The sequence below is a fragment of the Lepisma saccharinum genome, chromosome 1 (assembly GCF_977018435.1).
Source record: "Lepisma saccharinum chromosome 1, izLepSacc3.1, whole genome shotgun sequence".
Taxonomy (NCBI): domain Eukaryota; kingdom Metazoa; phylum Arthropoda; class Insecta; order Zygentoma; family Lepismatidae; genus Lepisma; species Lepisma saccharinum.
In genome coordinates, this window is record NC_139229.1 from 195638305 (window position 1) to 195664769 (window position 26465).

General features: G+C 40.1%; 1 protein-coding gene across 4 annotated transcripts in view; it reads right to left on the reverse strand.

Moving 5' to 3' along the window:
- LOC145978039 (bridge-like lipid transfer protein family member 3B) overlaps positions 1 to 25319 on the reverse strand; it is a 79527-nt gene extending 54208 nt beyond the window's left edge. For all 4 annotated transcript variants that reach the window (XM_083110463.1, XM_083110455.1, XM_083110447.1 and 1 more), the window contains exons 1-4: positions 25179 to 25319; positions 21998 to 22199; positions 20030 to 20221; positions 9424 to 9649 (exon numbers count right to left, since the gene is read on the reverse strand). In XM_083110463.1, the coding sequence (XP_082966589.1) occupies positions 9424 to 9649; positions 20030 to 20221; positions 21998 to 22199; positions 25179 to 25222 (664 nt within the window). In that variant the 5' untranslated portion in view covers positions 25223 to 25319. The remainder of the gene's footprint in view (positions 1 to 9423; positions 9650 to 20029; positions 20222 to 21997; positions 22200 to 25178) is intronic.
- Positions 25320 to 26465: the final 1146 nt, after the last annotated feature.

Genomic DNA, 26465 nt, shown 5'->3' on the forward strand with positions numbered 1-26465 from the left:
CTAACGTAAACTACATGTCACTCAGGCATGACAATTCTCGCGGGCAAAGTGGATTTTTTTGACACATGGTAGCGCAATAACTATCTTCTGGCCTCCTAGATTTAAATCCGTACTTTTTATTCCAGTTGAGTGATTGACTCACAATTTCGCCATTGAAGGTTTGGGTTGTATTTGGGTTATACGTATTGTGTTTTTGGTGCGCTAGGTAAAAGCAATCCCAAAGGTTCGCACTGAACAGAAAATTGTGTGCTTTCCCTCTCTCTGTCTCTCTTCCAACTCCGTCCCTATCTCTCACCGCACGTCCCCACTATTTAGGTAAAATGTTGTTAGATACATATTTTCCAAAGAATATCCACATTGAAAATATTATTCCCCAATTGTTTTAATAGGGCATTTCTATAGCTCCGAACGAATTATCTCCGTAAGAGGACTAGGGCCTCCCCGATGGCGCAGTCGTAGAGTCGTCACCTTTTAATCAAGGGGTCCCGGGTTCGATACCATGTGGGGCATATAGTGGTTTGGAACCCACTGTAAACTGTAGGTCCAGTCCCAATTAGCCTTTCTGTGCACAAAGTGGACTTAAAAAACAACAATTCAATTGAATCATATTATCAATATTTTTAAATCTGCATGGACCTGCTTAATTTAATAGATTATACATTTATATTCATTGCGGGCAGAAATGTGAGAGAAAACAATGCATTTTTTCAGGGAATGCACGAGTCAATAATAATGTATATTTTACGGTATATACTCTTTTATATTGCATTGATTCAATAGTATCCTTATTTCCTAAAGCAAACGTGAGTTTCTTTGCACACACCACGCAGGCCCTGCTTGACGCAAGTCTCAGATGCAGTAACTTCACGGTTGCCTTTTGCCACCACGGTTTGGCTTTATTTCGAGCCCCAGTGGGTGCCTCGTTCGAGATCCTGCAGCAGTTTTACTTGCATCCTTGAGCATGTCACTTGCAACGGAACCAATAAAATGAAAATTTCTGCAGCGGAATGGGCGTGAAACTTTACATGCACCAATGATAAGGTGTTTTCAAGAGGCATGTGCCACGTGCAGCATATTCCTTCGGTCCGAATGTTCCTTCACGATATAATTTCATCATGCCTTACACTTCCGAATTTACAAGAGAGAAGATAGTCCCGCATGTTCTTGTGCGGCGGATCTGCTGCACTACAGATTGCTACGACCCTTTGTGTGGACAATTCATGCGTCTGGCGTTGGATTCGGTGTTACGAGGAAGAAGGGAACCAAGGAATGAAGTCAAGACCCAACAAAGGCCAGCCGAGGAAGACAACCAGGGAAGAAGATGCAGGCATCATTGAGATGAGCGAGGGCAACCCCTTCATGGCTGCAACGAAGATTCGCAAAGAGTTGAAACTGGAGTGCCATGCTGCAACAGTTTGGCACCGTCGAGCGGCAAACGATGCATTTCCATCAGGAAGCACGGTTCAGTTTTGCTTTACAATATTTACCAGCTCCTCAAGAATTTTGGCAGAACGTAATTTTGAGCGACGAGAAAGTATTTTCGTTTGACGAAAATGGTCAGGTTTATGTTTGGAGGCGCAACAACACTTGCTACGGCCCCCGAGAACATTTCTACCCATGCTAGGAGTGGCAGGATATCCGTGGCGGTGTGGGGATGGATCAATTCGCCTGAAGTACAACCTTAGTGACAATGAAGTTCAACCAGTCACAAATATAGGAGTGCGTTGTGAAAGAAGGAGAACACATGCATATGCTCAACATATTTTATTCAGCAGGCTACATGGAACAAAGGAAAACATAAATTTCCGCTGCAACGCAGCAATGTATGGTGTCCACACAAAATAAAACATTTTCGTCCATCTACACGTGACATTGAAGTTCGACCACTGTTAGAGGGGATCCTGTTTACCATGGTGTGACGCCGCCCTGTCGGCGAATAACTGTGGCAATGCGTCGGGGCATGCTGCGGACGAGTCGTTCAAGGTATTCCACATCTATGCGGTGCCATTCCTCCTGCAGGCACGCGATAAGAGCAGCCACTGTCGTGGGTCCCCTCTGTTGCCCACGTCGCTTAAGAACACGCCACACATTCTCAATGGGCGAGAGGTCGGGACTCGTTGGTGGCCATGGCAGAGTTCGCACGTGATGGCGAGTCAACCATTCTCTTGTCAGCCACGCTGTATGAGGCCTGGCATTGTCGTGTTGAAAGATGAGACGCCGCCTGTGGAACAGGTGCCTTCGCACCGTGGGAAGATGCCGCTCCAGTATGCGTGTATAGGCGTGTGCATTCACAATGCCCTCACAGACGTGTAGTGGGCCAACCCCAGATGCCGTCATGCATCCCCATACCATCACTGACGCAGGTTTCTGTACCCGACGTGCATAACATTTTGCTTCATTCTGTTCCTCCTTCCGACAAATGACTGTTTTCCGTATTTTCCCGTACACAACATTGAAAATGGATTCGTCCGTCCACAAAACCCTGTTCCACTGCCGAAATGTCCATCCCCGGTACATTCGTGCCCACCGTAGTCGATTGCCTTTGTTCAACATGGAAAGGAAGGGTTTACGTTTCGCCTTGTACACTCGGTAACCGCATCGCTGTAGGTAACGGCGAATGGTTCTGGTTGACACTTCAATGTGAAAGCGTTCTTGAGTCCACAGTCGTAATTCGGCCACAGAAACATGATTGTTGGTCTGGATATAGCACCTAAATATCCGTAGGTCACGCACGCTCAGCAGGCGTTTTCGACCGGGGGCCTTACCTGGCTCTGTAGTACCCGTATTTTGGTGGTGTTTGATGATGCAGTGGACGGTTGACTTGGGTAAGTTCAGTTGGCGCCCTATTTCCCATTCACTGAGTCCATCCCGTTGCAACTCCACCACTCTTCTCCTCACGGCGTTGTCAATAGGTTTGCCCCTGGCCATGGTGATGATGCACTGCTGTTCCTCAGTGCACAGCACGTGCTTATATACGGCGGACTCCCTTATCGTGTCCGTGACGTCATGCTTCCTTCGAATGCGCCACTATCTGGAATTTTCCGTATGGGTCTGGTGCCTGGTCGAAGTTCAATGTCACGCGAATAGTTCCCCGTTTTCGTTCTTTAGGTGACCTTGGGTGCAACATGCTGGGATCACGATTCTTGCCTGCTCACACGCATCCTCTTACACACATGCGTCACTTCTGCGGGTCACCCATTCCACCGCCTATGCCTCTATGCATTTAATCACGTATTCCTTTCTGGTCGAACTTCATTGTCACCAAGGTTGTAGATGGATTGGTGGAAGTGTCCTCGAGAATGAATTCGCAGGAATACGTCGCAGTGCTGGAAAACCACATGCTTCCCAGCGTGCGAGAGAGACACCCTGAAAATGAGATTTCGCACGTGACTTTCGATCAAGACAACAGCAGCATCCATACATCGAAAGCGAACACCACCTGGTTTAATCAGCACCCAGGAATTTCAAGAGTAGGTTGGCCAGCAAAGTCTCCCAATCGAAAACATTTGGGCATTAATGGTGAGAGAGTGGGAACCTAGACAGCTGAGAACAATGAAAGCTCTACTGGCTCACGTGTTTGATGTTTGGGAGAGTTTAAGGAGAAGACCAAACATCTGCTCGTGAAATCCTTGCCTCGTCGACTAGATGCAGTGCTTGAATCCAACGGCGGGTGGACACAGTATTGAAAACCTGCACGGTTTAACCGATGTTCTTTGCTACATCCCAGAACAAAACTAATTACACACATCTCCGTATGCAACTTATGTTTCCAATTGTTTCTTATTGATACCTTGGTGCTCATGGTTACTTTTTCACACACCTGCACCATTATATTATATTCTATAATATTAATATTCACATTATTGACAGATATGATTCACATGAAATTCAAATGCGCAGCACACATGCACCCATTCCTAACACTTAACTGTTAGTTACATTACACCTATCACGTTGTCACAGTTCTAAATCAGGGGTGACCAGGGGGAGAGGCATTATGGCGCAGACTGTGATGAAAATTTGACTGAGTAAACAGGAACAAGTTTAATTACGTTATCAATTAGCCATTGCTGTTATACAAATAGTAATTTGTAGATTGTCAGGGGAATTGTTACGGGTTATAAGTAATATTGGTGGGGGGGGGGGGGCGATATCCAACTCTTACATATTAGGCCTTACATTGATAGGGTAATTATGGTGGGCGATTAATGAAGTTAGTGGTATTTTCAGGTAGCGGGATTGATAATTATTTTGGGGGGCAGGAAATCCCAACTCTTGTGTATTACTATTACGTCTTAGATTGCTTTTTTTGGAGGGAGCAATATCAACAGGAAGTCTAAAATTGGCATGGAAATTTTGTTGGGAAGATTTGAGTATTAAATTTGAGGTGGAGGGGAGGGGAATGAAGTTTTGATAAAGTGTTATGTCTTAGATTGTGAAGGGATTTCTGACGATTAAGAAATTGACAAACGTCCGGGTGGGACTCGAACCCGGAACATTCGGTGTCTGGATCGTAAGACCATCACTAACCACGCTTGGCCGCAGAGAAGGTTCTCTTTGGTGGCCAAGCACGTTAAATGGTCCACTTCGATACCACGAAATTTCCGGGTTCAAGTCACGGCTTCAGTATTGGTATCATGGTGCCAATTTAATCTAATCGTCACTCATCCTCATTACCCGAAAGTGGCAGAAGAGCGACTTAAAATAACAAAAGGTACAAAAACAACTTTAACACACTAGTAATTGCTGATCAATAGATGCGTATTAGCTTTGATTGTTGACTCTTTAATGATAAGCTTACGATTATTATTGTTAATATGGATTGCCATCCATCAACAGAAGGACGGACCAATCGATCATTTAATTCATGTCGTTTTTTTGGTATTTGTTGTCCCTTCGGATCAGCTTCGAAACCTAAGGAAATGATTAGATGTCTGTCTGAAGTTAGTGACAATGGTTCTTTAATTTCCCGTCGCTCTTTCAGCCGGCGCGGGAACCACCTTTATGGCAGTGATCCTCTGTTGCCACGTTTACCTACGAAGGAACTCGTGGCCAAACAACGAATTAGGTCTACCGCTTGGGCAAGAAGCAGCGATTTTACAAAGCCCCTCTCCCCGAAGCAGCCAGCAGGGAAACAGGATTTTGTCAAAATAACTCTTCTGCTCTGTGAATGAGCACCGGTTCAAACAGCGTTTCGACTTAATTGGACATTATCCATTGTTTTTCTTTTTGATTGACTATATATTCTATCTATATATTTCGAGACATATCAAGAGATCACCTCTTCTCTCATCTTCAGGCGAACAATTTTTGCTATGTCTGTAGTGTGATTGGAACTATGACAGTCCGTGATTTTTTCCAAATCCGGTCCGCTAAGCAACCAGTCTTAGATGCCCATTCGAAATCGACAGCTATAGAGCAAAATATGTTTGAAGTGAAGAGTCTTATTGAATGAAACATAGCTCGACTCACCCTTACATTTGAATTTTTTTAGATAACTTGCGTGCACTTCGTATAGAAGGCACCACGAGACTTAAAATTCACACTATTTGGCATGGCAAATAGACCTTATTCCAGCTTCGCTGAAAGTTCGATGTAGTTGTCAGTCATTAAGTTCAACGCTCTCTGCGCGTGTGTTGTGATGGGTTACCGTGTTCCAATTTTGTTTTAATTCCATTTCATGCTCGAAAAGGTTACCCGAAGTGGGACCTACAGTTGAAAGTTGGATCCGAACCATTAGGCAGTTGTGTCTCCACCAGGAATCGAACCTGGGACTCCGTGATTATAGGGGGTTAACGTGTTCATGGCTTTACAGTTCAAGGAAGCCAAGGTGAGAAAAATGTGAAGAAATATCTTCTACACGGAGCTAACTGTGTGTATGTATGTAAAACTTTGTAGCACATCCATTTTCCTACCTTCATTTTATCATCATTACGTTGAATTTTGCACCAGTGATTTTTCACTACGTTCTAGGTCACGTCACTTTGAGTCGTAAAGTATTGTCTGTAATTCAGTTTTAGTATAGTTTGTAGCCTCTCACCCAAGAATTTTTAAGGTGGGAGAAGGGAAGGGGGCTCGACTTCTGGAAAAAATAGTGCGAGTTCAATTGAGAATACGAAAATAGAGCGGAATGATTATATTGCTACAATATCTTCAGGAAAGTAAAGCGTAAAATTGAATTCTGCCTCTGAGTGAGTCGATGATGTTGTTTATGTTTGAAGGTAATATACTCTATGTGATCAAAAATATCCGGACACCAGTCAAAATGTGCGTTGTGCATAGTAGGCCACTCTGTGGTGCCATCTACAGTGAGGTGAGGCAAGCAAGGGACCACTACAGGCAGCATAGTGCACGAGACAGCAGAATGGGTCCATTGAAGGAACTTACAGACTTCGAACGTGGTGAAGTGATTGGGTGCCACAGGAGTAACAAGTCAGTGCGCGAGATATCCACCCTCCTAAACATCCCGAAATCCACTGTTACAGGTGTGATAGTAAAGTGGAAACATAATGGGACGTGTACAACCACACAACGTTCTGGCCGAGCGCTCATGTTGACAGACAGAGACCGCCGAGTGTTGAATAGGGTAGTATGGGAGAACCGGCAATCAGCGATCGCCACCATCACACAGGAATTCCAAACCAGGGCAGGATGTAATCCTAGCAGTATGACTGTGTGACGTGAGGTATACGACTCGGTTACCATGAACGAGCGGCTGCCCATAAGCCCCACATCACCCAACGAAATGCGAAGCGCCGCCTCGCATGGTGCAAGGAGAGGCGCAACTGGTAGTTAGAACAGTGGGAATCCGTGATGTGGATTGACGAATCGCGTTATACCATGTGGCGATCCGATGATCGTGTGTAAGTGGGACGAATGCCTCATGAACAACATTTAGCATCCTGTGTAGTGCCAACAGTGAAATTCGGTGGAGGTGGGTTGACAGTGAGGGCATGTTTTTCCTGGAAGGGGCTTGGTCCCCTCGTTGCTTTGCATGGTACTGTCTCGGCACATCACTACGTTGACATTTTACAAACGTTCATGCTGCCTACCATCGAAGTACAGTTCGCGGATGATGATTGCGTGTTTCAACATGACGATGCGCCCGTCCACACTGTGGGCCGTGTGGGACAGTGGTTTCAAGATAACAACGTCCCACTTATGGCCTGGCCTGTGCAAAGCCCCGATTTGAATCCCATTGAACATCTCTGGGAAGTTTTGGAACGACGACTTTGTGCCAGACCATGCCAACCAACATCCACTGCTCTTCTCATCTCGGCACTCCGCGAAGAATGGGCCGCCATTCCCCAATATACCTTTCGCCACCTGATTGCCAGTATGCCTGCGAGAGTGGAGGCTGTCATCAAGGTCAAGGGTGGTCCCACATGGTATTGATTGCCAATGCATGCGATGGAGGATGCTTCGAACTTCACGCCCTAATTCCAGTGAGTGTCCGGATATTTTTGATCACATAGAGTATTAAACATGACTATCAGCATAACCGATCGCATATAATGAGATGATTTATTAGTGTTACCAGGCTAAAGGTGTGGAGTGTGGCCTGTTGCCTCTTTCATTACGGAATTCCACATGTAAAAATTGATCAGCTCTTATTGCTAGTAACCATTATAGGCTTAGACCAAATTCTGGCGTTTATATTTCAATTCACTTCCTCAACAAATCCTTTCTCGATTGACTAGATTTTAAGCGGAGCGTCATTCAGTTGTTTGTGAGTGTTCTTTTTGCAGAAGCAACAGCAGCTCGCTCGCACCCACAGTGCCCCGCCCACTCGACGAGATGCGTGGTCTGTGCAGTGCAGAACAATGACAGTGTTGCTTCTCTATTCGATCTTTGTATTCTCTTTTGCCTGCCACTACACACACATTTCAGACAATTCTTCCCATACAACAAATGGAAAAGCAATCAGGCAACTGTTAAATGGCTCTTTTCTAGATTTTGTATTAACACTTTCCACGGTCAAGATATGTTAACTTGGTTCTGTTTCGTATTCCCACAATTTGGCTTCGTGCAGTAGGGCTTTATATTGCAAGCTAAAAAAAACAACGTAGGCAGGTATTTCAACATTTTAATTTTCATCCGTTTCATGATTGTGTGAAAGAATATGGTGGAAAAATACACTACTTGAGACAATATCACTAATAATAATTGGCAGCCGCTGTGCCCGAGCGTGGTAAGCGGTCGGATTTTGATCTCTCTGCCGAAATTCCCAGGTTCAAGTCCTGGCCTGGGTATGATTGTTTATGAGTGTTCCTTCATGAATTTTATCATACACTAATCCTCATCGTTGCGACTAGCCAAAAGTAAAGTAAAAAAAGAGAAAGATATTAGAAATAATAAAAATATGAATCTAGCTCCCCATGGTTCCTCTATGACTGTCCTTTTATCAATTTCATCGAGTCATCAGTGTCCTGTAATGTGAGTCTGTAAACCAAATGTAAATCACGAATGAAGAAGTTTACGTGAAGGTTTCGTCTTCTACAAAGCAATACAGGCTTGGATGGCGCAGTGGTAGCGTCGTCGCCTTGTAATCAAGGGGTCCCGGTGGAGGCACAAAGTGGTTCGGATCCCACTTTAAACTGTAGGTCCAGTCCCGATTATTCATACTGTGCATTGTGGACTTAAAACACCAAATCAACAACCAACCAACCAATACGGGGTTGGAAACACTACGGTTATAGGTTTGGAAACACTGCTCCTCTCGGGAACTACTCTACCAGGCGAAACTAGATGATATAAAATTCCAGGTTGCATAACCGTAAGGGGGGGCGTTTCATTCGATTTCGTGTGTAAGAAAAGCACAGTTGTCCTCTAACTCAACAGTGCACAAAGGGGCCATTATACCCACTTCAGAAATTACTGCTTCAGAAAATACTTCCATGCTTTATCACAACAATGCCTTGAGAATAGCCTACAATATCCCATGCATTGAAGGGAAAGATCAGGGTTTCCAATTAATTTTCCCAATCTAAACTCCCTGACTTTTCCAGATATTTTCAAGTAACTTTCCATACTATTTTATAATGCTCAACCATGCTAATATATAAATGCTAAGTCCACAACTATCCACACTAACCAAATCGTATGAAGTTCAGTCAACATTGTTGAAAGTAAATGAACAAAAATAAAATTTCAAACTATTTTTACACAAGATAATTGCAATGAAAAAGAACAATGGAGAAAAATGTGGAATGAGTTTCTTCAACCTATCACAGAATGAATGAATGTTTCTTACAAAATCCCATGACTTTTCCTTGTGAGTGGGAACCCTGAAGATGTATGATGTTCACAGACCTAAAAACACTACATCGCAAAATCATTAATCGTACTTTGACACTAATTTACATTGTTAACTTAAACATAGCACATTATGTATCATATTTTACAAGTATTGTTAACACTGACCTGATATCCTCTTCTTTATGGTGATTCTACATCGTGCTTGGTTGGTGATCAATCTCAGAGGAGTTAGGTTCTCATCATTCGTAGATTTTGCTTCAATGCGAATAGTCTGCCATTCCAGTTCTTTGAAAATAAGTAATTCACCCCGGTCAGGTTCTTTCAATCTTGTCATTCTCAGATCACTTCTTTGCCATGATGGTGATCTAGACTCTACTAGAATTCTAGACATCTAATAATAAGACAGAGAAAACAAATATGAACTGCAAATTAAGTATTTCTGTGCATTTGAATCAGTTGTATTTTTTTACTGTTAATGAACACTTGAAAACAAATAGTTTATTGTGCAACAAAAATTCTATTGAGGGTTGTTCATATTAAACCCAATATACGTGCACATTTTTAGAGCAGACACAGTACAGGAGGTGTAAGATAGGCCACAAAGCTTTATTGAGTAATGGCATGAGGTGATAACTCTTTCACATAATCATAGTTTATCGACAAGACCAAAATTCAGGTACAAAGACTATAAAAATATTTAAGTTAATATTTTAAGTTACAATTATAGAGTACATCCAGAATGTTTGAGTTTCACTGGAAGAAAAGTTACTGAAATTATTATTAGTTTCATTAACAAACTCAACAAACATGTCCATAGTAGTTACAGTATCAGAAACAGAAAAATGTATGTTTACGTATATTTTTTACTTGCTTTAATCAAACTGTTCAAATATTTTACAGGGCCATTTACTAGAAAAAGCCTTTCTATAAAAAAAATGTATCTATGTGCATGGTGCCAAAAACCATGCAAGCAATTTTAAGCATGTTTTTTTAAAAAAATCAAAAAAATCGATTTAAATAAAAAAATCCGATGTTTTAAAAAATGATTTTTTAAAATAAAAATCCTGACTTTTATGCACCGTTTCACATTTTATCATACAATTAATCAATGTTTTAGGGATATTGGCTAATACAGGATAATTCAGACTCAAGAATGTGTGATGTCAATCTTCCTGAAGATGCCACATGATGTGAAACCATTAGCAAGTAAAGGTACATGCAAAAAAAAAAATGAACATTACATTACCTATGCTGACATAAAGCATAAGGTTAATATCAGAAAGCCTGGAAATTGCAGTAAAAAACCTGCCTATTAAGGCAGAATAAATAAATGAAATACATTACCTGTGTATAAACTTCATGCATTTTTATAATCTAACTGAATTTTCTTTGGGAACTAAATGAACTTCAAAAATACATTCCCACCCTTTAAAATCATCTAAAATGAACACTACAGTAGATAATATCACTGTTCATATTTCATGTTTCAAAATACAAAATAAGCTCATCCCTACTCATTGATGATGAACAAGAAGCAATTATGAGCTAATTTCTATGTGTGAAACCGAGTTAGAAATTTATTTTCAGTATTGGGATGTTAAGAAAATAAATCATCAGTATCAGTTTTCAAGAGAGTTACTGAGGAAGGATATCACACTATGTTAGTACGCAACAGCAGCACATGGACTCAGCACAGAAGCTAGTCCCGAAAGCCTTAGAGTTCAGTTTTGGCCATTATTCTGTGATTATGATGGGCTCGTTTATGTAGATTTCTTACATCATAATGTCATAGTAAATGTAGTGAACCATTGAGTTGAGTTATTGGGTTATTCCATGCCTAATCATCGCCGATAAAAAAACAAAAAAACTTTACAACCCTGGTATCATAGATTTTCATGAAATTTGGTAGGATGCTAGAGGACATGAAGCAACTTACATGTTTAAAATTTTAACCTTCAGTGATACTTGGCGTTCATACAGCAGGGTTGCTAAAATTATAAAAATGTCAAATTTATGCTTACATGGTCAACAAAAACAATTCATATTTTTTTTTTCTAATTATGGTCTTGTTTCATCTTCATCTTGTTTAGAAACTGAGGGAGCAGTTTTCATAAAAAATAATATTTTATGAAAATACTGAAGTTTTCATTTTAAGGTCACGTGAATATCTAAAAAAGTTTTGAGTGGAATAAAGTATGTTACACAGTTAAATGCAATCTGTTTCATGTAAATTCATTTTGGGAAGGCTTTGGAAACAGGAATAAAAAGAAGTCTGACAGTAGTATATGCCATATTTAATGAAACACCTGATCACTTGTTTATTAAATGTCTGTATCCTAGAATTTTCAGGAAAACTTAGTGCTCCTTCTGTGCTTTGGGTGTCTTCAGTAGCTTATGTGTAGGTTCTCCTATCTGCAGTATGTGGATCAGTCTTAATGGAATTTGTTCTCTTTGCTTGTTCAGTATGTCTGGCTGATGAGGAAACACACATGACAGGGATGGGCCATTTTGATGTAGAAAACTGATCAAAATCTCCTGTGCTGTAGCATTCACATTTATAACAAATCTTAATCACCACTTTGAACACATTTTAGCCACAAGCATCATTAATGGAAGTCAAGGCTATGAAAAGATTAAATGTTTGAGTTCCAAATACTCGTCTGGCTATTTCATGTCTTCTGTGTTGCAACTTATCATTCTCCATTATTTCTTCTCGACACACACATACAAAGTTCATATCCCTGATATCATCTTTAACCCAGACTAATTACTGTTTTGAACTAAAAGGTTGTAAACTTGTCCTAGCTGCTAGCTTCTTCACAGTTCCACCAAATCAAATTCTTACCATGAGATATGGCAAAGAAGTGCCACTCAGTTGGAATCCCACTGTCCCCTGTGGCAGCACATTGTGCCATGACGGCAGGGGTCCCGGTTTCGAATCCCAGCCTGGGCATGGATGTTTGTGAGTGTCCATTCATCAATTTCATCATATCATCACTCATTCCCATCTTCGCAAATTAGCGAAAAGTGACACAGAAGCGAAGTAAAATAAAGCAAATCAATCAATCAGTTGGAATCCCAAAATCTACACTCGGTGAGTGTTTCCTTTCTCCTTTTTTTATTTTTATTTAGCGCTTTTGGCTCTCCTTGTTTTTATCCATTTTTTTCCACTTTCGATATGAATCCTTTCATGTATAACTCCCATCAACTGAACCACCTGCGATCTCTTATTGTTTCCTACACCAAAGCTACGTCCCATGCAGGCTTCTTGCACTCCTGTTTGATATTAGGCCTAACACCCAAAAGCCTCACACCTAAACTGCCTTTTTCTGTCTAGCGAGAAATTTCGCTATTGAACTGACCCATGCCATTTACCGATCCCCGCTAAATCACACCCGTGAACTGTCCATTTCTATTCAATCCCTTACCAAAATCCTGTTGCTGACCCCAGGTAACCACCATCACAAAATAGACTCCTCCTGGTACACCACCCATTCCATTGCCAGTGACCTTAACACTAAACACCTCCAAAAACTCTCCAATCTCTGCCGTCAAGCCTTTCAGACTGGCTGCACTCTCCCTGTTCCACTTCCACCCAATTTCAGTCCCAAACCAACATGCCCGCTATTACCGGACCCCCTTTACCATTGCCCACCCCTCCCACACCACCACAGACCCCCTGAAAATAAAATTTGCACTCCCCACACATCGCACCTTGGGAAACAACCAGTCCATGGACAAACCCACCGCCACCAGATCCACAACCACCAATGACCCTATCCCACTCCAAAACAACCAGACTGTACTCAATTTATCCAGCCATACACTTAGCACTGATGAAATAGCTGTTTTATCCAAAGGCTTTACCTTCTCCCCCCCAACTCTCCTCAACCAATTCTGCCTGCTTTTTGATATACACACCTTTGCTCGCAACCTCCGATGGCAACATTTCTGGGCGAAAAACCCCTCACTCCAAACTACCACCAATGAAACCCACCGAAGCCTCCTTCAATTTAGCCTCCCCTCCTCCCAAGATCCCCCCTGCCTACCAACCACCCCTTGGAAAGGTACATTACTGCCATCATTTCCACCACCTCTGACAGCTCATTCTTAAATGACCTCCTCAACCCCTCCCAACAGAAAGCTCTCCTAGATCTCCCCAACAACCATAACATCAAAATCCTCCCAGCTGACAAGGGGTCCACCACGGTGGTCTTAACTCTCAAGATTACCTGGCGGAAGCCACTCGCCAGCCGGCTGACCCCTCCACCTACAAACTCACCACAATTGACCTATTCTCCGCACACCTCAACAAAATCCAGGACATTATCCACACCCGCGGCCCCCTGAAGGCCTGACAGCTGCTACCACAGCCATGTTAATTCCTGAAAAACCCCGCACCCCTACCTTCTATCTACTGCCCAAAATTTACAAACCTGGCAACCCTGGTAGACCCATTGTGTCCAGCTATAACTCACCCACAGAAAGAATCTCAGCCTTTGTTGACTTCCATCTCCAGCCTCTTGCGAAAGCCCTGCCCTCCTACCTACGTGACACCAACCACTTCCTCCAGAAAATCAGCACCCTTCCACCATTGCCCCCAAACATCATCCTTGCCACCATTGACGTCACTTCCCTTTACACCAACATACCCCTCTCCCATGGTCTCCGCTCCATACAATTCTACCTCAATAGCAGACCCAAACCTCACAACCCCAGCACCAACTTCCTGACCCACCTAGCCCACCTTGTCCTCACACATAAGAATTTCACCTTTGAAAACCAACATTTCCTACAGATCCAAGGTACAGCCATGGGTACCAGAATGGCCCCATCCAACGCAAACCTCTTCATAAGCAAACTTGAGCAAGAGTTCCTGGATACACAACCCCTCCTCTGGCTCCACATCATCGACGACATCTTCATTCTCTGGACACCTGGAGAACCATCCTTATCAGCTTTTCTGGACCAACATAATCACTTGTTCCATAAAATTCACCTGGATGCACTCCCCCAACCAGATCCACCTTCTTGGATGTGGACGTGCACATCGAGGGAGGACATCTGACAACCTCTATCCACAAAAAACCCAACCACCACATGCAATAAATACACTTCTCCAGCTCCCACCAGTTCCACGCCAAAAAAGCCATTCAATTCTCCCTGGCCCTCAGGGGACAGCACCTCAACACTTCACCCACCTCCCGCCAGAATTATAACCTCCACCAACACCAAGCCCTGGTCAACCGTGGATATCCCTCCATCCTGGTCACCAAACAAATATAGCGAGCTGCTTCACACACCACTACCACCAAGAAACATGCTGCCACCAACCCACCTGCACTCATCACCCAATATCATCCCCACCTCAACAAAATCAGGCACACACTACACTCCCTTCTCCCCATTCTCCACAGTGATCCTGAAACCAAAAACATATTTCCCGACAAGCCCAGAGTGGTTTTCAAATGCCTCCCAACCTCCAAAACATCCTGGTCTACAACACTCCTTCACCACACAACCAACACCCCCCCACCCATAAATGCAACCACCCTAGGTGCAAAATCTGCCCCATCCTCATTACCTCTCACACCCTCCAGGTGCACACGGCCACATGCAAATTTACCCTCCACCCCAAAGGGACTTGCCACACCTCAAACCTGATCTACATCCTCACCTGCAACATCTGTGGTGATTTTTACCTGGGGGAAACATCAACTGCCCTCAACCTCAGCACCAATAACCACCGCTCCTCCACCCACAACCTGGACTTCACAGTCGCCGTCCATACCAACCACCACAATATCACTTTTAACGACTGCTTCCGGGTAGCGATCATCCATCTCTTACCCCAACCAGCCAACACCTCTGTTTGCAAAAGATGGGAGAGGGCCTATATATCAACCATGAGTGCAACCACTCCACCTGGCCTGAACAAGGCCACCCAGTAACTTCCCCACCTCATCCGAGACTCACTCCCAACCCAGCCCACCCCACCACCCTCCCAGACAATCCCACCCACTCACAGTTTTCAACAAGCCTGGTGACAAAACAGTGTTTTTTCCATTCTACGCACCGCTTCCTCTTCGATCGAGACCTGGCAACTCTGCTGGGCTCCAACTTTCGGTACAGTCTCTTTCTTCCTACTCTGAAGATGCTACGATTAAGCTAGCAAAAATTCGAATTTTTTCCACTGTCTGGTGAGTGTTTCCTTTCTCCTTCTTTGATTTTTATATATATATTGGGCTGGACACACATCTGAGAAATAATATGAGGCACATGTCAAAAAAAAAAAAAAAAAAAAAAAGGCCAATAACTTTTACTTGAGACTGGCAACACTGATGAAGCTGCGCGTGCACAGAATCATGCTTTAGTATTCTGTGCCTGCAAAAGAGGTATATTTCTCAGTGTAGAGGTGCGTACATGCGAGTAGCAGGAAGTTGAAATGGCTGCTGTAATTAAAAATCCTGCCAAATGCGAGGCGAGGTCGGTGATTAGATTTCTCAACGCAAAAGGACTGAGTGCAGCTGACATTCATCGGGAATTGTGTGCCATTTACAGACCAACAGTAATGAGTGAAGGAAAGGTAAGACAATGGTGCCGTGCTTTTTGGGAAGGACGTTCAAATGTTCATGATGATGAAAGGAGCGGCAGGCCTAGTGTTCAGACGGACGACCTTGTGCAAATGTGTTGATGAGAAAGTGCGATCCAATCGCAGTTTCGCCATTACTGATCTAGGCAAGGAGTTTCCTGAAGTGTCTGATAAAACTTTGCACTGAATTGTAACAGACAATCTGGGTTATCGCAAAATCTGTGTGAGGTGGGTGCCAAAAATGTTGACGAACACTCACAAAGATGAAAGAATGAAATCAGCACATGATTTTTTGGCCCGCTGGGAGAAGGATGGGAATAATTTATTTTCTCACATAGTGACTGGAGACGAAACCTGAATATCGTACGTCACTGGTGAGTCGAAGCAGCAATCCATGCAATGGTGTCACTCCAGTTCACCGAAACCGAAGAAATTCAAGCAAACACCATCACATCGCAAAACCATGGCAACCGTGTTTTGGGACCAAAAAGGTGTAATCCTCGTGGAATTCCTGGAACCGGGACGAACCATCACAGCAGATGTGTATTGCCAAACACTGTCTAATCTGCGACGTGCCATACAAAACCGGCGAACAGGAATGTTACGGTCTGGAATTCTGCTTTTTCATGACAATGCCCACCCACACTGAGCTGACCGTACTGTTGTGGCAATTAAAAAATCCCAATGGGGTCTTAATCACCCACCATACAGTCCCGATCTTGCCCCAAGTAATCTACTTTCTGTTTCTTCATCTCAAAAAGTGACTTGCTTCGTAACATTTCGATGATAGTGAAGTTCTCAAGACATCAGTTCTCAACTGGCTGAGATCCCAGGCAGCAGATTTCTATGCAGAGGGTCTACGTAAACTTGTTCCACGGTACCAAAAATGCTTGGAGCGTCATGGTGACTATGTAGAAAAATGGCCAGGGTATGCACTTGTATAGCATCAACATAAAAATATTCTCGCTTGATTTTATTCTCTGTAATAACCAATCGGCCCTTTTTTTTTTTTTTTTTGACATGCCCCTTGTACATCTTACGTGCATTTCATATGCATTGTTTCAGAATTTGAATGAAATTCCTTTGAAATGTGTGTGCAGCTATTGAATTGTGTTGCAAATCATTTGTAATAACTACGAACTTTGTATGTGACAATTTTCCATTCATTTCTCTGTAATAAACGATAAACAGATGAATTGTAGCTTGGGCCTAAACCTCATTGTGTAGTATGAAAGAATCATTTTCAGAGAAGTCACACAACACATTTCATGAATCCCAATATCTTCTTTCAGGCTTTTCAAGTATGGTGATTTCTGAACAGCAATGAATGAATGTGTCTGCAGTTGAATTAACTTAGAAATTTTTGGTGGAAACCTCGACCATGCCTCAATACCTGCCTAACATGATGTATTTTGTGCAGAATATAACAATTGTAACCACAATTGTTCCTGCTACACAGTTGACAGATATATAACAATTGTTACAATCACATAAAATCAGTTAATAGAATTGTGATTGTCAAGTAAAGATCACAATTTAACCTGTGATCATGAAATCACACATCCCATCACTAGATTGTGAAGTGGAGACAGAGAAAGGACAGATATGCTCAGATGCATATTTAGTGTAAAAAGACTTAACTACCATAATTAATATTTTCTTATTATTATTATACCAAGTCAAAGAGCCTTCCAAAAATGAAACTTACACCAAAGAGAGATTGTGTCTAACTGTATAACATACTTTATTCCCCCCACAATTGAACTTACACCTTTTTAGATATTCAAGGTCGAAGGTCACATCACGTGACCTTGAAAAGATGATTTCAGTATTTTCATAAAATACTATTTTTTAAAAAAGCTATGCTCCCTTAGCTTCAAAACAAGACCAAGATGAAAGTTATACCATAGTTAGAAAAAAGTTATGAATTGTTTTTGTTGACCTTGTGAGCATAAATTTGACATTTTTATAATGTTCGTAACCCCACTGCCTGTATGAACACCATGTATCACAGTGCTAAAATTTTACATTCAGTTCCTTCATGTCCTCTACCATCCTACGAAATTTCTTGAAAATCTGAGATGGTCAGGTTCGGAGCTGTGATGATTTAGCATGGAACAGACCTATTGTGGAAGTGATATCCACTGCAAAGTGGAGGTAACCATGAAATTGAAGTATCGATCCTCCTTCATGCCACTCTCCATTCCCATATAGGAAAGATGAAAAATGCCACTATCAGCAGACTATTTTGATAGGTGCTTGCACATATTGGCTGCAAGAAAAAGTTCTAGGAGTAAAGGGAAGTGCAACCACAAGAACTAGGCACAAATTATATGATTATGAGAAAGAAGCTGTGCAATGTTAATAGAATAAACAAGTCTGTGCACAGGGAGACAAATTGTACATATTCAGGATGAGTCTGTAACAGTCTAATAGTTCCAAAATTAATAAATTGCATGAATAATCAATGCCAGATCACCAAAATGCACAGAGGGAATGAAGAGATGGTGTTTTGAAAAATATTTGGTGCATGCTAAGGGAAGAAGAGTACCCTGAAAATTACAAATGGTAAAGCAGAACAAATAGCAAACATTGTTTTGTAGATATATTAATTTCAAACAACACTGGAAAACATTATTTTGGTTTGGTCAACGGTTTTAGGATGGTCACTCCAATTTTTGCTGCCAACGAATTTCTAACTTTGTCACAGGTCAATATTCTCGAAACAGATAATGAAACGAAAATAATGTCTATGTCATCATCAGAATGAGGATTTTTATGCAATTGCATATCTTTTAAAAAAATTGATTTTTTAATGTTTTAACAAAAACAGAAATTTAGGCATATTTTGGCCATAAATCCATATTTTAATTTATTTTGCATATTTAACAGAATTTGTGAGGAATGTTATTTCTTTTCTGGCCGAATGTAAGATTTTTCAGATTGCAAACTTGTTTGCACCACTTTCCAAGATTACTTATCCCAAATTAACCTCCAGCCACCACCACCTGTAGGTTGACAAGGTCACCCCCACAGGAGAGACGAATGTGTCTTGTTGCAAGCACTGTCCCATCTTAAGATCGTGTCAACTGTTACTAGTTGTGTATATCAAGTTCCAGGATGCCTAAAGAGAGCATGTTTTTAGATCCTACAATCATCGGAAGAGGATGCTGTATGTGTCAGTAAGACAAACGTTGTTTTCTGTTAGGCCCTACACAAATTATTGTACACAGCTTTGACACAACATTTTCAGTAAAAGGGCAATACCTTGACATTTTGTGTCTCATTTGTGTAATAGTTTTACCAAATACTTGCCTTTCATAGGATAAGAAATTGTATTGGTACTTACAGGTTTCGAATAAAATGTTTACTTTGCATATTTTTAGTGCATATTTTAGTTTTTTTATGGTATATTTCGATAGTTTTTAGTGCATTTAAATCCTCAGTCTAGTCATCATGTAATTACTCATTACATAAAATGCACAGGATGAGTCAAATGGTGCTTTTTTTAAAATTGATTGTGTGACCAGTGTGTCTGGTCTAGCAACAAAAGCAAGTATTCACACAAAAATTCAGTTTTCCAGAATAATTTTTCCAAATTTCAGTGATATTTTGTTTTTTACTGTTTCTTACCTCCTTTTTAAGAGAATACATTACAAAACATTTTTCAGATCCTGAGCGATGAAGGCAAAACTCATTATGATTCATGATGTACTTGTACTTCAGACTAACTGGCTCACTGTAACAGTTAAACTACATGTAACGCAACAACTCGCTTACTACAATAATAATTAATAGGGTGGTAGGGAGGAAGTTCTCCCTTTGGTTCATAATTTTGCTTGGGGGGGATAACACAAATTTTATATAATATCCTTACGTTTCAAGAGAGGGTACTGCATGTCAGCACTGGAAATTTTTCAAATAGCACACAGCATACAACCAATATTTTTACATGAGACTTCACTTTGTCAATTGTGCATTGTGATATTATTGAAAAACAAATAACTATGATGCTACTCAACATGCCAGTTGTTCAGAATGAATGAAGTTTGGATACATGAAGTTTTCACACTCACGAAAACAAAATTCATGCAAAAGACACTTTACGTTACCAGCAACAAAAATGTCAACGATTTCCTTGTCAGAATACACACATGCAACGTGTATGTTCTACATTACCTGCACACTTGCAATGAAAGCAGGACTCTTGAATGTCACAATCACGGCATTCACAGCAATGCTCATTCCATCTATCACTTTGTTTATAAAGCTGTACTTTGTGCCACTTGTGTGTGCAGTAGGCACCTGCTGTGTTGTCATCGATCTCAAGTCTTCGCATGTTTCTATTTCAACATGTACCTCATCCAAATTCTACAAAGATACACAATATTTCATATTTAAAATTAACATAGAAACTTATGTATTTGTAAAAGAGTAGCTAAGTACAAACAAGATACCTATATTTTGGGATGGTTCAAAATTCCCACCAATACCTGCTTACTGTACCATTTAAAGGAGTTAAGAATAGTAATTAGTATGTATGAAAGTTACAATTACTATTTGAATTAACATCACTACTTGAGTGGAATGTTGAGTTGAGTTTTGTGCTAAGTCCACTTTATGCACTGATAGGCTAATTGGTACTGGACCTTCAGTTTAAAGCGGAATCCAAACCACTATGAGCCAGGTCCCACTTGAACTTAGGGCCCCTTGATTCCAAGACAATGACATAATTCCACGGAATATTGACATATGGTGTGAATTATGTATCTAAATATATTAAAATGGTACTTTGTCAATATAAATATCCACCAGATACATCTTAATGTTTCACTAACACAAACATGTTACAATTTTCTACGAAAGTCAGTAGTAAATAAAGTTCATAATTAGCTGTCCAAACAGTACATATCATCAGAAATATACACAATAGTTTATATATGAATATCATGCAGTGCTAAGCAGCAGAAAAGCAATGTAAAATAACATAATTCAATCAATCTATCATGTACTGATAACAAAAACTATACTTTATCATTGTATATGTTTCAATATGTTTTGCCTTCAGGTGTTGTATAAAGATTGAAATGCAATGTCAATTACAACTGATAATATGACATGAATTACATATGGAATTGTCGAAACACTGAGTAATAAAAAGTTTAGTCACTACACAGAAAAATATAGTTTCTAGTGCTACTATGAACGTGACTTCACAGACCAGGGTAGCAACTCTAGGAGCATGATAAAATTCAAGTATAATTCCAGGTTTTCAAGGCGAATCTTCCAAAACATTGAAGGGTACAAGCAGATGTTTTCTGTACTTCAATCTCACCTTTCATCACCCACACTCATACACACATGAATATATTATCAATATAAAGGGTCTGTGTGATTGCAATGTATCCAAAAATTCTAATTCAATTTAATTAAATGGTATATTGAATTTAAGGTGCGAAGTTTACATTTCCCATTTCACATACTGAGACTTGAAATTCTACGAACACAAGGTACAAATGTTACGGGATATACTAATGTCCTAAGAATTGTCAATTGTATTAGAATTTGAAACTCAAATTTTACTCAACTCCAAGATATCTATCTTCCAATAATAATAATCTTCCATCTGTCACATAGACTGTTCTGCAAAGGACACTAACAAAGTAAACGGACAGAGAATTCTGTGCCATTTTCCATGCAGCTTTATTTTCCTTCTTCCATAAAAATAGAAGCTAAACTAAAAAACGTGCCTCAGGGCATTCACATACATACATACATATATATATATTAAATGCAATGGGATCTGGATTATAAAAAGTTGCAATTTTTCACGTATATGGAGAAAAATTCATGCAGAATGTACGCATAATTCTCAGAGCCAATAATTCACGCACAATTCCTGGAATTCAATGAATTCCCAGTGAGTAGCCACCCTGTAGGCATTATGCAAAGGAATAGAATATTCCAATCATTTCTTCATGACCTACAACTGCTAATTTCCAACCATGATTCATAGTTAGTCTATTAATAAAATGTTCACCTATTACACTCGGAACAAATTATATTTAAAATTCACCAAAAACTAGTTGCAGTGAAACTGACCTACTGTAACAGATTGAAAACTAATATGTTACATAAAAAACTTACCAGAAATATAGGGACACTTTTCAACTTTGTCCAATGAATTCGAAAAGACACCTTGTTGCACCAAGCACTTGTAAGCTGAAGCCATGAGGGTAACTCTAGTAAATCTGTTAGTACAGCCTCATCCAATTCCAAATTAGACAACTCTCCTTCCCCCTTGAAAGTACTGAAATTGATTTTATCGGAAGATAAATTCTTGGTGAACCTGAAAAACAACATTCACATTTATTTACTTGGAAGTCAATACTCTTCATGCAAATCAAGACTAATCAGCTTGCAACTGACTGTGTACTAATTTATGAAAGAAAGATCGCTTCACTCAGCTCTGTGAATGAAACTGTGCCTCTTATAAGTCTCCATCTTAACCATTTCCCTATGGTTTTCATGGGCTTTCAGTACTACCTCAGATCTAATATGGTTAGTCATACTAGCCTACTATTACAGATAATTTACTGTATCTTCTACTTATAATTGATTTTGTCTTCTCTTATAGGCTAGAATTTCATATTTCCACAATCAATATCCTTTCACATTTTGTGGCTAACCTGTATTATTATTATTATTTTTTTTTAATCTTATCATCTGCATTATAACTTTTCATCTGTATACTGTCAGCTAGCCAGACATGATACACAAATTTGGTCTGCTGCTTGCCATCTTCATGTATTTCCACATTTTTTTAGGCAAATTAACTTATTTAAAGAGAAGTCTGCAAAAAGACACACACACATACCAATTCGGTATTCAGGATAAAGCTAGGGGTTCATCTGAGGACAATAGTTGCTTGGTAGAGTTGAATCAGTCCATATTTGAAATTCTCCCCAAATGCAAGTAAGCAAACTATGTAAAGCAGTGATTCAAGAAATAGGATATCCACATAAATGTGTAGTGAAATCATGTGATGCAGAGCAGGTGTACACAAAATGACTAGGTTTTGAAATTGAGTCTTGATTTTGATCAGCTTACTAAATCTAATCACTGTAGCCTTGTAGTTTCCAAGTACTCAATAGATCACATGATTTCAATTTTTCTCATTGGTGGAATGTAATTAAGTCGAGAATAAGGTCTAATTTGGTACAGTGTCAATATTAAGTCCACCAAAATGCCCTAGCCTCAGTGGTTACTTTGATACTGAAAATTGCCATTCATAAGTGGAGCTAGATGATAGGCATTCATATTCAGCATACAAATTAAGATAGGGAGGTAGAACTGTGATGTAAAAAGAACTAAATTTTTGTATTATATTTAAATCCCATATACATGGTTATAGGAGTAGACAACGCCTTTGCATGTGGGTATGTCAGGAACAATTAATTTCTTCAAATTTCGATATGTGACAGTTTGTTGATGTAAATCCTAATTGCTAGTCTCCTCCCCCACCCCCTTCTCTATCTACAATACGAAGCAAACAAACTGAAAATAATTTCTGTATGCAATGAAATTGGGTACCGTCGACCCTCCCTACCCCCGCAATAAGGTGATGATTTTTGTGTCAGTTATGAAGATTATGTTCTATATGAACGATTTGTGTTGTTTTTAGCTTTAGGAGATGTATTATAGTGGAGTAATGAGAATTTTTTGTTGGGATTATTTATGACCTCATTTTCATCGTTCCCATCTGCATGTGATATGAATGAACATGTTGTTATGTTGTTTGTTTTGTAACTTGGAGCAGTGTTGGAAATATCGAAGATTGAAGGTTGGCAAACCTGGTGTTACGTCAGGAAGCACAAGATTTACTGCAAACGATGTTCCTGTAGACAAGAAATGCCTACGAGGTTAGGTTAGGCCTGTTAGGTTAGGTAGCATTAGCATAAATACAATGACAAATTATTATTTAGGCTAAGAGAACTAAACCTAGCTAGCCTAAACTAACAACGTAGGGATTTAGCCTAAAATTAAAAAGCTATCTCCCATGAAGTCAGAACAGAAGGTTGCTAAAGTGTTGTGCAATAAGTGAGACCCTTGTGTTCTGACGTCAGACGAGGAATGCCTACGAGGTTAGGTTAGGCCTGTTACGTTAGGTAGCATTAGCATAAATACAATGACAAATTATTATTTAGGCGAAGAGTACTAAACCAAGCTACCCTAACCTAACAACATAGACCGTAATGTAACCTGGTACTGCCGAGGAATTTGTTTGGAAGGTGGGCATGCATCTTTAGTGTGGTAAGTGATATCAATGAAAATGTGATTCGTCTGCCAATTGACACATTTTGCCCCTGCACCACGTAGCAGAAAGTGCATTGTTTTAATGTTAGTTCTTTTTAAAATTATATATTTTTGTTCGCATTGAAAATAGTTGTTAGGTTAGGATGGCCAGGTTTGGTCACAATAGTGATTTCACGTTGTTTTCTTAGTACTTCCAAAAATTATGTATTCTCGTTTGTATTGGAAATGTTGTTAGGTTAGGAGGGCCATATTTGGTACCAATAGTGATTTCACGTTTTTGTTATGGTAGGAGCGTTAGTTTTGCTGCTGTTTGGGAATTTTTTACGGAAAAAAATGTGATAGTAGTCGGGAATAGGGGTTTCTTGTGCTTAAGCGGGTCATACTGTGCGACCAAATATCTCCGTTATTTGTGGTTTCCTGACGCTGGAACAACTTTTATATTACGTAAAACGTTGAAATCTGTCGATTAAAAGAAAAATCGACGTAATTCTTGAGGGGGGTCTCTCGAGGTAAATCCTACAAATGTCAGATTTGTTTCGACACCTGTCTTTCTCATTACCCTATGACACCGACTTGATTGAATGCAATTTTCTTTCTTCTCTGTTATCTTTCGAAGCATTTTAATACCTAATTCATGTATGATTATGTCGTTAAGCAAGAGGCTTTTCGGTTATTAACGAGCTATTCAAGTCACTAGGCCAAGGTTATAGAAATCCTGCTACTCGACGACTGAATGAAAACTCCACCTACAAAACAACCTGCTGCTTTGCTAGGAATTTTGTTATACTCCTAATGCATGCAGGGTATATCATTTGACCACAGTATCTACATGAAGGTATCCAATGAATATAATACAGTTGCATTCAGTATTACATATTGCAAAATATGTAATTGAACACTTAAGTGTTCAGTACATTCTTGCTTTATCGATTTAATTTCCTGGAAGGTTTTAACACGCCTACATGACAGTGCATTCTTAGAAAACTCTGGATTTCACGCAAAAAGTACTTGCCTCGATAAGTGTTTTAAAATTTGATTCTTAATCAATGACACCATGTTGTCCAAAATAATCAGCGTAACGAAATCAATCGCAGACAACTTCCATTGTACGCTGCCCGTCCATGTTTAGACATTGTAGCACTGTTTCCAACCATGCATTATCAATAATTTCGCAATACTGATAATATCCCCATACTACGTGCATTCTGTGTTAACATTCATTCAACATATCGTGCGTGGTAGCAATTTTTTAAAAAAATATTTATCATCCACAGTAATTAAACTTTCGACTGATGAGGGAGAGCCCATAAAGATTAGTCATTTTTAGCTTCCCAGTATTGAGGGAAAATATGGTTCAAAAATTACCCTGTAGCAATTTTTCTACAATTGGAAACATTGCCTCATATCAGGGTCCAATAGCAGACGAACGTCAGACACATGAGTACATGACTCACGTAAATTGTGGATAATTATAATTCCTGAAGCGCAGTGGTCTGTCAAAGATTTTCGTTAAAGGCAGGATATGACAGTAAGGACGTACATTTTGCAACCATCGGGGTCGGAACGGGGCGAGTAGAAACGGATGTTCCGGACAGTCTACTCGACGCCCCCTGGCATCGTTCCCAATTTGATAATAACATAAAGTCTTGTTAGTTAGTAATAAACAGAATAAACAAACTAAAAGTCTTATGAGTAAAATTTCCCCCTAACTTTCAAAGTTTTTCCTTAAAAAAATGTGTAAAACAATTTATTAATTTAATATCAAAATAGAAAAACTATGCATTTCAGCATAGAATGATTTCAGTACACTTGTCTCCCCAAGGATATATTATTAATAATAAGTTTGAAATAAAATAAGTAAGAAATAAAATTGGTTCATTTTTAATGGTTAATAATAGATAGTTATCATTGCATATTATAACCCTGGTGATAATAATAATTATTGTTAACTATTCAAGTTTTATGGCCTCCTTAACCCCCTACAAAAATTTTAAATTTCTAACGACATCTATGTTTAGTTTACCACCTTTTCCTTGACGTTCCTTTTTTTCACAAATTCGGGTTAATGGCAATGAGCTATGACTCTCCGACACCTTCTTGGACACGCCACTGCTAAAGAAGGTGTGTTTCTACACACCACGATGTCATCTTCGAATTTAATTTTCGAGATTTTCAAAGTGTCCGAAAATTTGGAACATTTTCCGTCCCGAAAATTTCTGACAAGTCGTGAAATGGTGAATTTTCACCGTCGCATCGGTCGCAAGTAGTCGTCCGAGAAGAACGCGATTTGTTTCGATTG